At 37.5% G+C, this 14,349-nt stretch overlaps 1 protein-coding gene across 3 annotated transcripts; it reads right to left on the minus strand.

The window, feature by feature from the left end:
• On the minus strand, positions 1-7,785 carry CDK2AP2 (cyclin dependent kinase 2 associated protein 2). Of its 3 annotated transcripts, none has more exons than XM_039344184.1 (4): positions 7,203-7,785; positions 1,583-1,683; positions 1,358-1,490; positions 1-631 (listed from the first exon to the last, which is right to left on the minus strand). In XM_039344184.1, exons 1-4 carry the CDS (start codon positions 7,297-7,299, stop codon positions 564-566), a joined length of 399 nt encoding a protein of 132 aa, XP_039200118.1. In that variant the 5' UTR covers positions 7,300-7,785; the 3' UTR covers positions 1-563. The 3 variants fall into 3 exon arrangements, with proteins under 3 accessions (XP_039200118.1, XP_039200120.1, XP_039200119.1); XM_039344186.1 differs by having other exon boundaries at positions 7,207-7,783; XM_039344185.1 differs by having other exon boundaries at positions 7,093-7,231.
• Between the last annotated feature and the right edge of the window lie 6,564 nt (positions 7,786-14,349).

Raw genomic sequence — 14,349 nt, forward strand, 5'->3', positions numbered from 1 at the left:
TATAGGAGTAGAAACATTTTATTACAAGTTTTCCAATACAGGCTCAGTGATCACTGGTTGAGACTCTTGTTGCAAGAGGAAGAGAGGGCTTCATACTGCTTTACTAAGGAAGCATATCTTGCAATACATGCCCTTCAGGAATATTTTAGTGAGGTAGAGAATATTTCCCTCACCACATTAAAAAAAAAAATAGAAAAGCACAGTGAAGAAGAGATAATCCAAATTCTAAAGATTTTTATTTATTCAAAAACCCCATGTATTTTATAAAGATATATAAATCGTCACCAGCAATTATTTCGACTAGTAAACCAAGGATATGCACAATGAACGCTTTCTGTATATATTCCCAGAATGCCAACTGACGGGAAGTTCTGTGATGCAAATGGAGATACTTCAGATTCTTAGGTGCCAATTGGTATAAAGGTCTTTGAAGGCGATCACAGTTCTAAGACTTGAGACACTGATTGGTAGAAAGATTTGAAAGGAAAACTCCAGATTCTAAAATGTTGATTAGCTGGAAAGTGCTAGGATCCTCCAAGGGTGGTGCCAGGAGGAAGCGAGTGTTACGTGCGAGCATTGCGCTCTGTTTCTGCCAGACACTCTCTTACTAGCGCCCGGGCATGAATAATGCCTGCGGAAAGAAAGTAAGATATGCTGAATAATGGATTTCAAAAGCAGCAACACAAAGCACAAAGTATGTGACAGAATTTGCAACTGTAGCACCTTCCTCATAAAACATTTATATATACCTTATTCATTAAATTCAAGATCAATCAGAAGATAAAAGGGCAAAATGCAGATGTGTGGGTTTGAATAAATCAGAAAGTACAAGATACTAACTGGCAGCAATGCAGTACACAACGTAAGGAGTTGTTGTACAGCTGTCTTGCAGAAACAAATCAACGTTTCCCTGACATGCTAGGTTTATACCTGCTGGGTATAGATTCTAATCTAGCAGGTTCTACCTGTTCCTACTATGGTACAACTATTTGCATTAGTGAGAATTGATTTGGCTGGAAATATTGAGAACTCTGGCTTTAGGATTAAGGAAGTTGTTTTCATTCATTCCTGAGCAAGACTAGAACTTTAAGCCAACTTTGAATTACAAACTCAAAAGACATGACCTGGAAGAGTTAATTGGAAATTGCCAAACCAGTCATCAACTACTAATTACTGTGCAGCATTGCATTTGAGAATAGTCTGCAGAACCTCTGGGAAAGCCAGCCATATATATGTGTGAATGTAGAAGGAACGTGAGAAATTCAGCTAGTGCCAGCCTCTGACAGGACAAATTTGAATAACTGCACAAAAATGAGTAATTGTACTCATATACTATGATGAAAATGCGTCTTCCTACCTCGCTTCAGTCGTTCCATAGCACTCTTGCTGCCTGCATATGTAGGTCGGATCTCTTTGCCCATCTCTTCAATTACAGAAAGCAAATCTGTATATGTGCTCTGGGAGCCTTGGGCACCTGGTGGCTTCATAGCCTGCAAGATCAACAGCAGAAATAAACAACAAAGGATCCTTCTACCATCATTTCCATTAACTAGCAAGACCCTCCTCATCCTTATGTGCTCACCTGCACGTAGCCCATAGATGGGGGCCCAAAATCGTTGAAGAGAGGTCGAAAGGGGGCAGATGCTCCAGGGACAGAACCAGATGGCGATGGAACACTGGTAGCTGAAAAATAACCGATGGCATTAAACTCATTGCTAATCTAAATTCTTGGAACTCATGCACTTCTTGTAAGGGAGTAACATTGCAATTTTGTTATTTCTCATTGTGGAAACAAGACAATAATTGAAGGATTTATTTCAAGTAAATTAAGAGGGTTTTTTTTAAAAAAAAATCTAGAATCAGATTTACAGTATAGGCCTTCTGAACTGCTCATGAGAATTTGATTCTCAAATTATGAAACTTCTATTTGAGCAATTCTATAATACAGTTAACACAAATCACACAACTGGAAGAGTTTTATTGCAACATGTCTGAAATCTAAAATAAGGGAAAGGGAATTGGGTAGATAGATCAAAAACAATATACTGTTAATCATGGAAATCCTACCACCGGATCTCAATCGGTCAGAAAAAGAGTTGATTTTTGGTGTTCAAAACATTCATTTCAAGGATTAACCAATTCACAATTTTTCATGAGTTAAAGAAAAATGTTAAATGAATGATTTCTTCTTTGTATCACAAATACATCACAAATAATTACACAATATATCTGAATACATTACTCTGCAACTTTGGGGCACTTACGATATTTGCAAAGTTTTTTAATATACAGACATGCATGAATTAGAGTAATATATTCAGAAGCTGGAAAGACTAAACCAAGCATAAAGCCCAGAAAGGATTTTTATAACCACCATCTAGTGAAAATATATTAATTTTATATGGAGGAACTTCAATATTCTCCCTAAAATAAGTACTATTATTTTAATGTTAAGTATATTATCATTAAACTGTTTCCAAATTTAAATCTGGAGAATATGGTCAAATTTACATGAAACTGAAAAAAGAATTTTATTCTTAAAAGTTTAAACCATTTAATGTTTTCATCATTAACACAATAGAATTTCCTTGGACTAGTATACTAAAACTATATTACCAAGCCAAGGCCGAACAATGTACATTAGAGCTTAGCAAGGGTATGTATGTAGCTTGCTTACTTTGTAATCCCAGAAATCTTTTTTTTTAAATTGCAAATATATTCACACATATACAATTTTAAACAGCCAATTATTTGTGAATGCAGATGTTATTTTATTCTAACTTATTTTTACCAGTCTTTGAATAGAATACAGTAGTTGCTCAAGCATGTGTACATTTTAGTATCTTTGATTCCCTTTTTAGGACTGAAGTAACAGAATTTTAATTTTAGGCTTTATGTTATATTCTAATATTATATTGACATTCTAATCTTATTTTGAGTGACAAACTAATTGTAACCTTTACCTGATGTAGGAGGTACGCAAATTTATATCTTCGTTACTATCTGGCTGATTACTGCAATTCACTTTATATGGGGCTGCCATCTTTTATCCCCCTTTTTGCCACTTGTTACTTGTGTACATTTTGTTTTTGCTGGAGAGTTTTATGGTGCTACTATTGTTTTAATCATAACTTGGATGCTTTGCATTTTGCTAATAAGTTATGTAAGCTACTGATTTTTGCCTTTCTAGACTGACATACGTTTAATAAATCAATGAATAAAATATCTTGAAAGTATCAGCAAGTCTTCTTTAAGAAATGGAAGAGGAATAAGTAACAAAAATATATTTATAATGTGAACAGAGAACTTCCCCTTGGCTTTTCCGTCTTGACCGCAGTAGCTTGTGGGTTTTAATTCAACTTCCGGCAGCCCAGTGTATAACATAAAGCAGAATTTTATGAGTTTTTACTGAGAACTTGCTGCTCTATACTGATCTGAATTCAGCCATTATTCTTGGCTGTCAACTTCATCTTCCTTTTCTCATCCTAACCATGTGAGCCTAACACTCTAAAAGAAGAGCATAATTTCAGTATTTTATGAGTCATCTTGTGAATTCTATTATACAATGATAGACACTTGAAAAGTAAATAGTACATATGTACACATAAAAGGTACACTACCATCATTCCTAAATCACATTATGATCTACTAAAACTATTCAACTCAGGACAAATTTCTAAACATAGAAAACTTGAAAATACAAAGTCCTTTAACTGAGAAAAGAAAAGAGTATTATGCCACTAATAAAGTGTATGTTTTTAGACTATGAACTATCTGGAATTTATTTGTGGCAGAAAGAAAGAGTATGAAAACAACTCAATTACTTTGATCAGAGGAGTCCAGAAAAAGAATAACTTCCGGAGGTTGGCCCCTACCAAGATTATATAAAATTTGGATATCCTTTCCATCCAACTTCACTTACTGTAGTTGTTTTTTAATTTGTGCAAATAAATCACCTATGGCTACTACAAAGTGAAGCAAATTATTGCAGATGTTAGTTTAGTAGAGCTTTCTTCCACAGGAAATATCCTTTCAAAGTAATTATACAAATAATATACCATTTTCTTTAATCTAATAATGATTGCATCCATGATCCATATATTTCGGATTGGCATAAAGGCAGTATGTTTTCTTTTAAGTGTCTAGTTTTTTTAAATAATTTACAAGCTTTCTATATAGCCACATCAGTACAGTAATTACAAACATGCAATTAACTTCCCTGAACTGAAGAAAATATGAGAACTAGAAAAGGAAGATTTTTATAAAGTGGAAGTCTGCCTATTCTTTTCTTTGAAAACTACTGGTGTTTTGCAGATATCTAATACATGCATGTAGAAAATTCAGTTAATAACCCTTTACATGGACTAGGATATATGAAAGATTGATCAAGTCCAATAGTATTATTCTGGCTGCTAATGATAGTCCATGGTGAGGCAGATAATTAAGTTTGCTATTTGAAATCTAACTCAAGAGGACTTCCATGGAAAAAATGGCGAACTAAAGACAGTTCTGTTACAAGCAGAGCCAATAACTGCAGCAGAATGAAGAGACAGTGAGAAAACCAGAATTTGTAATTCCTTTCTAAACAAGGAGAGGACTTCAGATCACACATAAGTGCTCAGAGAGTTGTTCCTCATCAGAAGGCTACAAGACAGCACTGGAAATCGAGGTAAAGCCAACTTTGCTCAAACCACGGTCTACACTTTAATGACACTGGGTTTCCATACTTCTCTAGTTACTTTCAGAAATTGCTTGTTAACTGCTTTTTTAAATATTAGGAATCTTTGAATTGACAAATTTTATAGCACTAGGTGAATTTCTTTTAAGCCTTTCAAAATAAGTTTTAAATACAAGTTTAAGGCCTTATAAAATTCTTGGAGTAAGTGGGTGATTAGAACTTTGATTTTAGAAAGTTACAAATGGCATAAGGGACTAGTTGAATTTGAAAATTTTTTTTGAAATTAATTGTAAGAAGCCTCCCCATGGGAAAATGCTTTTGTTTTGAAAAATGGATTTGATGGGACTTGAAGGCTATACATTAGAGCCAGGGTGTCAAACTGCCGGCCCAAGGGCCGGATACATCAGGGCAAAACCGCGCCCATCCCATTGCTGGCAATGGCAAAAAAGTCACGATACGTCACGACATGTCATGTGATGTTGCGAGTTTGACACCCCTGCATTAGAGGGAACTAGAAGGAACTAAAGATTACAATTAAAGAACTAAATTTGATATATTAATATAGAAAGGAACAAAACACTCTAATATTGTATGTTTTTGAAAAATGGACATATGTTAATTTTAAGTGTGTCTACTATTATAGATTGTGCTTAAAGATTTTATGGAGGACAAACATGTTTTATTGGACAAGACTGAGGGTGATTTGAAATTTAAAAATGACAGGCTACAGAAATTATATGGAAAAAGAAGCTATGCTGGATATACAAATGAAACCCATTGATGTCTTAATAATTAAAATATACAAATAATAAACCAAAAGATGAACTGGCTAACTTTCCTATATTGGATTTTAAAAAAGGTTAAAACTTTGAAGAATTTTGTGAGAGTGAAAAAAATAAAAAGAAATCAAGTTCTAGGGCATTATTTGAAGGGATAAAAAATCTCTGGTAACCCTTAATGGACTTTTGCTGAATGACAAGGTTTTAAAGATTTGTGATATGGAAAGAAGAGATCACGTTTTGTATGTTAAGAGATGGTATTAAGTTACTAAAATTGTTTATACTTGTTTTAATGAAGTGGGAAATAATTTCTTTAAATATTTTTTTTCTTTGTTATATTCTTATTATTTCTTTTCTAATATTTTTCTTCACTTTCTAATTTTTTTCTTTGTTAGTTTTTAATCTTTTTAGTTGTAAAGTTTAATAAAATATTATGAAATCTAACTGGACATATATATCATGACCTGAAACCTGAATGTCCTTTGTGCAAAGACCGTACCTCATCACTGAGCTAATTTTTTTCCTCTTGTTGTTTAGTAGTTTACACACACCTATCTGTGAATAATTTACATCCTGTAAGTATACAATCAGGAAGTCAATCTCATCTTTTGCAAGCACCATACATACATTCATTCCAACACTTATCTTCAAATTTATATAATGGACTCAGAATGCCAAAAGCGTAAGTACATGGCAGGGGGTATCAGCACAGCTAATATCTCTAGAAACTTTCTGTAACCACACCAAGATATATACAAGGAGTAGAATTAGTCATCTGGGTACTAGGAAAAAAGTCATTTCCATTCCTAAATGTGGTAGGCAGATTCTAGGCAACACTCAGTCAGAATACTCTTTTAACAGAAAAACTGACAGAAATGCAAGCCCCAGGATCCAGTTCTGTTCTTCAGGTATATGAAATTGCTTCTTCCTGGCCACTGCCACTTGCTATGTTCAAATTAGTTAGCCTGAGTTATAAGTAAAATTGTAACTTATCCTCCTTTGTGCTTATTTTTCAATTAAACTTTAATGTATTGCTAATCTAGCAAAACATGATTCACCTGATATTATGCAAACCTATCCAACTGAGTTTAATAATGGGGCTCACTCTTAGCATAAACTGCAATTTTATACCAGTCCACACCGAATATAATCAGAAATCTCTGAAAATATGCAAACTGAGCTTTCCTTCTATTTCTCCGCTTTTACCATCCAGAAGTTAAACTTTTCACTTTTCTGGGCCGGTTTGCTTTTCTTTTTAACCAACAGCCCTTTCTTACTTTAAAAGAAGTAGTGTAATAAGACACACACACACACACACACACATATATATTTACACACACACACACACACACACAAAATGAATATATACTTTAAACAAAAGGGAAAGTAACTAAGGCGAATAAAATATATATATACACATTATTCCCCCTAGTTTCTTTCCCTTTTGTTTAAAGTATACATTCATTTTGTTTCTTTCCATCTAATACAACCAGGGTTTCTCCCCTCTTCCCTTTTCTGATCCGCCGCCCCCGAGCCTGTCTTATCAAGCTGCTCTGGAAGGCCCAAGAAAAACCTGCCAGGAAAAGGGCGGAGAAGGGGGGGAGGTGAGGCAAGCCTCTAGGGCCGGGCACTGACCCCAGGCGACTCCGCCGTATAGCCTTCCGCCCCGTTCGGCTTTCAGCCGGCCACTCTGCTCGGGCGCGGGTGCAGGGCAGGCAGGCGGGCTCGCAGGCGGGGGCTCTTACCGACCGGTGGGGCTCCGGGGGCGGGACTGGCGCTACTGCTGCTGGTGCCGGCGGCTCCTGAGCTGGTGGGGGCAGGCGCGATAGGCTTGTAGGACATCCCCGACTCCGCGCTCTCTAGTACTGACTGGCCCACGATTGGCGCGCTGCTCCGGCTTCAGCCGCGACTGCCGCTGCTCCGATTGGAGGGGAGGCTACAAAAAGCACACCCCGGCTGGCAAACTCTTTTCCTCCGCCGATCTTGATTGGTAGGAGACGTTCCAAATGCCGCCTACCAATCGGCTGCGTGGGTCTTTCCCCCCCCCCTGCCGGCTCCACGCCTCTTCAGCTGCTTGTCCCGGCTTGGTTCCCCGGCGAGTGGGGTGCTCTTTCTCGCGCCCGAGGAGGCGCGCGCGCGTCACCCTTCAATCCCTCGAGCGAGCGGAGCGGCCGCGCTTTTCCTCCCTCTTTCGAGCTCACGATGCTAGGCGGCTTGACCCTGGGAGAGCGAGCGCGCGCTCCTTCTGCCCCGTTTTGCTCCTCGTCCCCTCGCGCTCCGAGCGGAGTCCCGCGAGTGGCCGCCGCGGATTACGCCTTCATCTCGCGCCTACGTGTCTCGCTCCCTCCCCCTGTGACCTCACTGCGTTACTATCACACCCGTCCCGTCCGTTTCCATAGCGACGAGAGGGCCCGAACAGTGGCCTACTTGATGTCCCTTAAGTCAGGCCTTTGGGCTCTGAAGGAAGGCGCTGCGGACTCAGTTGCCTCTACCCCGCGCCTTGGTGGCTCGTTGGGCGGGCATCGACATGTAGTAGAGTGCCTTCTTGAACCGTTTTGAGCCCCCTAAAAGTTTGAGGCGTTCTTTTTCCGTGGGGGGGGGAGGGACTCTATTACTCGAACACTGAACATGACCTATTTCTGCATTTTTATTTTCGGTTTTATATTTCCTATGCATGAAACTGGAATTTTTATTCTAAGAGAGATGAGAGGGTCAGGGATCAGAGGTCAGGGTTTCTCTTTGGATACTGTATGGTTCACTAGCTGCATATTTTGCAACACTTTATCTCAGTGAGGTGCCAGGCCCTTCTGCAACCAACATTTTGCAAGTTTATTCAGATATTTTTATTGCAGTGTACTTCCAAACCTTAATGGTGATTGAACTGCCTCTCTTTTCTTTGATATACTCTATAAAGAAAGGATAAAATTACTTCAAACTGAGGGGTACAATTTTTTATTGTATGGCTACATTTTATAGTTTTGTATATTGGTGATAATGAGGGTATAAAATAGCATTAATAAACAGTAAAAAATGGCTTCATCTCAGATGCTGTTGTTAAATGACAGATTCCAGATTCTGGAATAGTATTTTTGTTGTCGATTTATGACAAGAGTTGAACAGTTTTTACTATCAGATAGAAGGCATATGGGGAGAGAGTAATTCACAAACATCTGAAGCAAACTGCAATACAGATAGTCCTCAACCTATGACCATAATTGAGCCCACAATTTGCTAAGTGAGAAATTTGTTAAGTAAGTTTTGCCCTATTTTACGACTTTTCTTGCCACATTTGTTAAGTGAATCACTGCGGTTAAATTAGTAACATGGTTGTGAAGTGAATCTGGCTTCTACATTGGCTTTGCTTGTTAGAAGGTCACAAAAAATAATCACATGACCCCAGGACACTGCAACTGTCATAATATGAACCAGTTGTCAAGCATCCGAAAATAAATCACATGATTTATTTTCACATAAGTGAAAAATGGTCATAAGTCACTTTTTTCAGCACCATTGTAACTTCGAACAGTCACTAAATGAACTGTTGTAAGTGAGGATTACCTGTGGTGTCAAAATCATGATGTGTTGTCACATAAATTACAGTTGTGTATGTGCTTGCAACATATATAAACTGATAGAAATTCATAAGGTGTGTTATTTGTCCCCCTGTGGGTAAAAGTGAGCAACAGGTAGTCCTTGACTTACAACCATTTGTTTAGTGGCCAAATTTATAGCTGCTCTGAAATCCTCTCATTTATGATCATTGCAGCAACTTTATTTGACAAGGGGAATGAAAACAGAAATGTGAAAATAAAGCTAAAGCTTTTCAAACTTTTCATGGAATTGTAGTTAATGCCTTCTGAGTCTGAATTTCAAGTCCTATGCTGGCTGGGAATCAGAGATTGAAATTCAATCTTGTAGAGCAGTGGTTCTCAACCTGTGGGTCGGGACCCCATTTGGGGTCGAATGACCATTTCATGGGGGTCGCCAAACAACGCAGTCCGCCATTCCCCCCCCCTTTTTCCTTAGCTATGCTACTCCCTTTTATTCTATTGGCTTTTGAAAGCCAATAGAATAGACTCTCTTGAATAGAGTCTAATTCTATTGGCTTTCAAAAGCCAATAGGAATTGTCCAGGCTGTCTCCGCCCTGCTGAGCCCACCAAAAGTCCCATTCTGCAAACGGTGCTGCACCAGTTGAGTAGTCCTCAACTTATGACCTGTTGAGTAGTCCTCGACTTACGACCGGTTGGGGGTTGCAGCATTAAAAAGGTTGAGAACCACTGTTGTAGAGCACCAAGCTAAAGAAAGGTATTTTAAAGCAGAGGTCCCCAACCTTTTGGGTATCAGGGACCGGTTCCGTGGAAAGAGGTTTTTCTGCGGACTGGAGGGTGCGTGTTTTTGTGTGCTGCTTGCATCTTGCAGATGGAGCTTTGCTTGTTTGTGCGGCCCAGTTGCTGGCAGGCCGTAGCCCGGTACTGGTCCACAGACTGGGGGTTGGGGACCCCTGTTTTAAAGTATATATGAATAGATGGCAGGTTCAGTTTAAAAAAACAGCTCTTCCAATTTGCAGTACAGACAGGAATGTACAGCAGACTATCCACTGCCTTGATTTTTTAATATGTTAAATGGTTCCCTTCTGTTTAAAAAACCAAATGCAACTTTGTACTGATTTAGGCTATAAAATATGAATATTTTCTTTACTAGTCATAATTCTTTGGGAGTTATTTTCAAGAATCTATTAGGCATAATAGAGAAAAATGCTGTGTTAGGTAAATACGTCAAACCTGGATGATGGAAGTGCAATAAAAATTAAAATTTTAATTTAAAGTCTATTTATAATAAGATTAGGATGATGCCCTATGAATAATTTTGATCTCTAAGATAATGCATTTGGAAAGAGAACGAAGTGCCGTGTCAAGATTTGGTCCAAAAGTTTACTGTTTGTTTCAGTAACAACGGGAACCATGCCTAATGAGAAATTTTAAAACGGCTATGTTAAGCAAGGCATCCTCTTATCATTTTGTTGCTTTAGTCCTGGGGTGTCAAACTGCCGGCCTGCGGGCTGGATGCGTCATCGGGAAACCACACCCACCCCATTGCTGGCAATGGTGAAAAAGCTCCAATACGTTGCGCGATGTCACGTGACATTACAAGTTTGACATGTCTGCTTTAGTCAATTTGTGTACCTGTTATGCTGATTATTTGCATTTAAATTATTATTGCCACCTTCATCCTCACCTGCAGGTCTGGTGTGAGAAAAGAAAAGAAAGAAAAAATAAAACTATAGAATAAGAAAGGAAAATAAATACATAAAGAAATGAATTTGCTCTTCGTTACAGCAAGTATACACAATTTTAGTAACTTACCATATAACAAATAATCTCTTCTTCCTATAAAACATCTATAAACAAATCCTTAAAACTTTGTCATTCAGTTCTGATATGCACAAATCCACTAAAGATTACCAGAGATAACATATCTATTTTAATCTTGATCAGATTAACCAAATTTATAGTCTGTCCTTTTAATTTTAATAATCTTGATCTTTAGCCCTTCAAATAGTATCCCATAAATATAATAATAATGTTCTTCAGAACTTTAACAAATTACTACTTCAAATGTAATATAAGAAAATTACCAATGTCACTCTTTTTTTTAAAGACTTAAGCTATTCACTTGTATATTCAATGATATTGAGAGAAACATGATCAGGAAATACTTATTATTTTTTACTGTAAGTCTCCAGAGGCAGATTAATTGTATGATATGGTACTGAAAGAATTTCCTGATGGCTAACTGAACTTTTATATACAAGTAGTCTTCGACTTAATAACCACAATTGAGCCCAAAATTTCTGTTGCTAAGCAAGATAGTTGTTAAGTGAATTTTGCTCCATTTTACAACCTTTTTCCCCCCAGTTGTTAAATGAGTCAGTGCAGTTGTTAAGTTAGTAACATAGTTGTTAAGTGAATCTGGCTTTCCCATTGACTTTGCTTGTAATCATATGACTCCAGGATCCTGCAACCATTATAAATATGAGTCAGTTGCCAAGCGTCTAGATTTTGATCACTGACCATGAGGATGTAAAAATGGTCATAAGTAGAAAAAATGGTCATAAGTCACTTTTTTCAACACTGTTGTAACTTTGAACAGTCACTAAATGAGATAGTCAAGGACTACCTGTACTATCTTTGAGTGTACTTTGAGTATACACTCCATATAGTCAATGGTGGGATTCAAATATGTGAACAACCGGTTCTCTGCTTCCGGAAGTCCATTCTGGGCTTGGGCAACAAAATATTAGCTACCGGTTCTGCCGGTATGAACCGCCTGAATCCCACTACTGCCTGAATCCCACTACTCACTCTTGGGAGTGAGTCAAATGTCAGATGACTAGAGAAGTGTATTATCTTCCAAAAAGGGGAAAAGGAGAAACCCAGGAATCATAGACTAGTCAGACTTACATTGATTCTAGAACAGATCATGAACAGCTTTATCTGCAAACATAGAAATTATTTTCTCTGGATTTACCAAAACAAATCTTACCAGACTAACTTTACTCCGATCAATTAATTTCTTTAATTTATCATGGAAACACTGTAGACATAATATTATTTCAGCAAGGCATTCAATAAAATCACTGAACAGCATTCTGATTATCAAGCTAGAGAAATGTGGGGTAATAGCATAACAATTAAATAGATTCATAACTACCTGAAAATTGTACTCAGTGTTTATCAAAGCTTCTTCATCAAACTAGATGAGGTATTGAGGGAACAGGACTAAGGTGCGGCCCTGGGCCTTTCAGTATTTTTATTAACAACTTGCAGTAATAAAATTTGTAAATAAAACTTGCAAAATAAGTAAAATTTTATTAGTAACTTGCATATGTAGACCGAATAAATGCTTATTAAATTAGCAGATGATACAGGACTGGAAAGGATAACTCCAAAGAAAATAAAATTCAGAACAAACTTGTTAGGTTAAGGAAATGGGCTGAGAATGAATGAAATTTAACAGAGACAAGTGCCAAAATTCTTCACTTCAAAAAACAAAATATGCAATTATAGAATAGAAAATTATTGGCTTGTTTATTGTACTTGTGAAGCAGTTTTTGGAACAGTAGTTGATCAGAAGCTGAACATGAATTAGCAGTTCATCTGGCTATAAAAAGTCAAAAGCATAACCAAATTATTATAGGTACCGGTAATAGGAAGAAATAGTTCCCCTTGTCTGCATTCCACCTGAAAGTTTCAGACAAACTGAAACAGGTTCAAAGAAAGCCAGCAGAATTTATTAGAAGGCTAGAAATGACATGTGAAGAATAGGAATTGAAAGAACAAGGATGCTTGGCCTTCAGAATAAAAGCTGAGAGGAGACATGATAGACTCCTCAAATATGATATTGCTAGTTCATATTTAGTTTGTAATCACATAAAAGATGATATGTATATAAAAATTCAAGACCTGTTTTCTGTTGTTAATGGAAAATGAACTTAAATTACAGGAGGGGGATTCTGATAGTTAAAAAAATGGTAATAGGAAGAACAGTTTGACAATGCAGTTACTTTTCTTTGCTCAATGTATTCAGAAAGGGACACCTTTTGGGAATGTTTTAATTTGGATTTCTCTGAAAACCCTATTTTCACAGACTTTATTGGTCTGCTGTGAAATCATTGTGAAATTGTGAAACATTTTGGTACACACTTACTTAGGACATCATGCTGGGTTCTGGTGTCTGAGTGCATCTTAAAGCTCATTCTATATTCCCCACAGGCTGTATGTTTTCAAAGACACAATAGGAAAGCTAGTTCATTGTGGGGTTTGTTTTTTTTTTTGAGGGGATTCTAGCAAGAGTTTCTAGGGTTCTCCAGAAGACTAAAAATTACCAATACGATACAAAATTACTAATAAAATAGAATAATATATTTCTGTCATAGGCCTGGAAAGGAGACATTTAGTCATTGAGTTTTCTCCATGCAGGAATCCAAGTTAAAGCATCTCATATAAATCATTGTTTGTGCTGGAACACAACCAATGAAAGGGAGTCTATCCTCCTCTGGGTTATTGGTTCCACTACTAATCTGTTCTTACAATTAACATATTTTTTCTAATATTTAATCAGAATTGGTTTTCCTGTAACTTATCCATTGTTTTGTGTCATGTATTCTGGCATGATAGAGAATAAGCATTGAATTTGAAGGGCAATCTACAAAGCATATGTTTTCATAGAGTGCATGGAAGAAATACGTCCTCAAATTAGACAAAAGAAGCAGTAATGTAGTTATATCCTTTAGCATTCCTGTTGAGTCCTCAGCTTAATGGCAATAAATCACAGAGCATCGAGTAGTGTTAAGAAGCCTTTATTGTTGTTTCTTCAGCTCCGTTTCAGCTCTGAGGCATGCAGGCCTCTCTGCTCCTCTTAAGAACGCTTCCCTGGACCAAATGGCAACATTTGGCGCGCTCCGTGCCTTGCGCATGCGCGCGAAGCTGGCACCAGCCAGTCTGGTCCCGGGCAGCTTGCAACTGCCCGGGACCATTGCAACGTCCCAAGCCTGCCTTTGCAGGCTCAGGACACAACAATTCCAGCTCCATCAAAGTAGATACACCTCTGGATCACAGATGCTACTTCTTGTGGACTAAATCAACATTCTTGTATCATCAGTTTTGTTTAGACAACTGATTTAAGAATAACCAGCTGCCTCTCTAGGTCCTAGTAATTCTCTTTGGGGCCCCTTTCCATTTCTATCCTCCTTTGCAAGAAGAATTTATGACTTTATATGGCATATTAGAAATGAGGGGATATTATTTATTAATAAAGAAGAATATTTAGAGCTCAAGGTTCACATGAGGGGGTCCCTGGTACTCTCTGAGCTTGCTTGTTTTCTTGCAGAC

The sequence above is a fragment of the Crotalus tigris genome, unplaced genomic scaffold, assembly GCF_016545835.1.
Source record: "Crotalus tigris isolate CLP2741 ecotype Arizona unplaced genomic scaffold, ASM1654583v1 scf7180000017899.1852299, whole genome shotgun sequence".
NCBI lineage: Eukaryota > Metazoa > Chordata > Lepidosauria > Squamata > Viperidae > Crotalus > Crotalus tigris.

What these genes read in the sequence shown, in the direction of transcription:
- CDK2AP2 (XM_039344184.1), bottom strand. Translation starts at nt 7,299, where the DNA reads ATGTCCTACAAGCCTATCGCGCCTGCCCCCACCAGCTCAGGAGCCGCC. An exon ending in CCCCGGAGCCCCACCGGTCG is followed by an intron (nt 1,684 to 7,202) that starts GTAAGAGCCCCC and finishes GTTATTTTTCAG; the next exon opens with CTACCAGTGTTCCATCGCCA. An exon ending in TATGGAACGACTGAAGCGAG is followed by an intron (nt 632 to 1,357) that starts GTAGGAAGACGC and finishes TTCTTTCCGCAG; the next exon opens with GCATTATTCATGCCCGGGCG.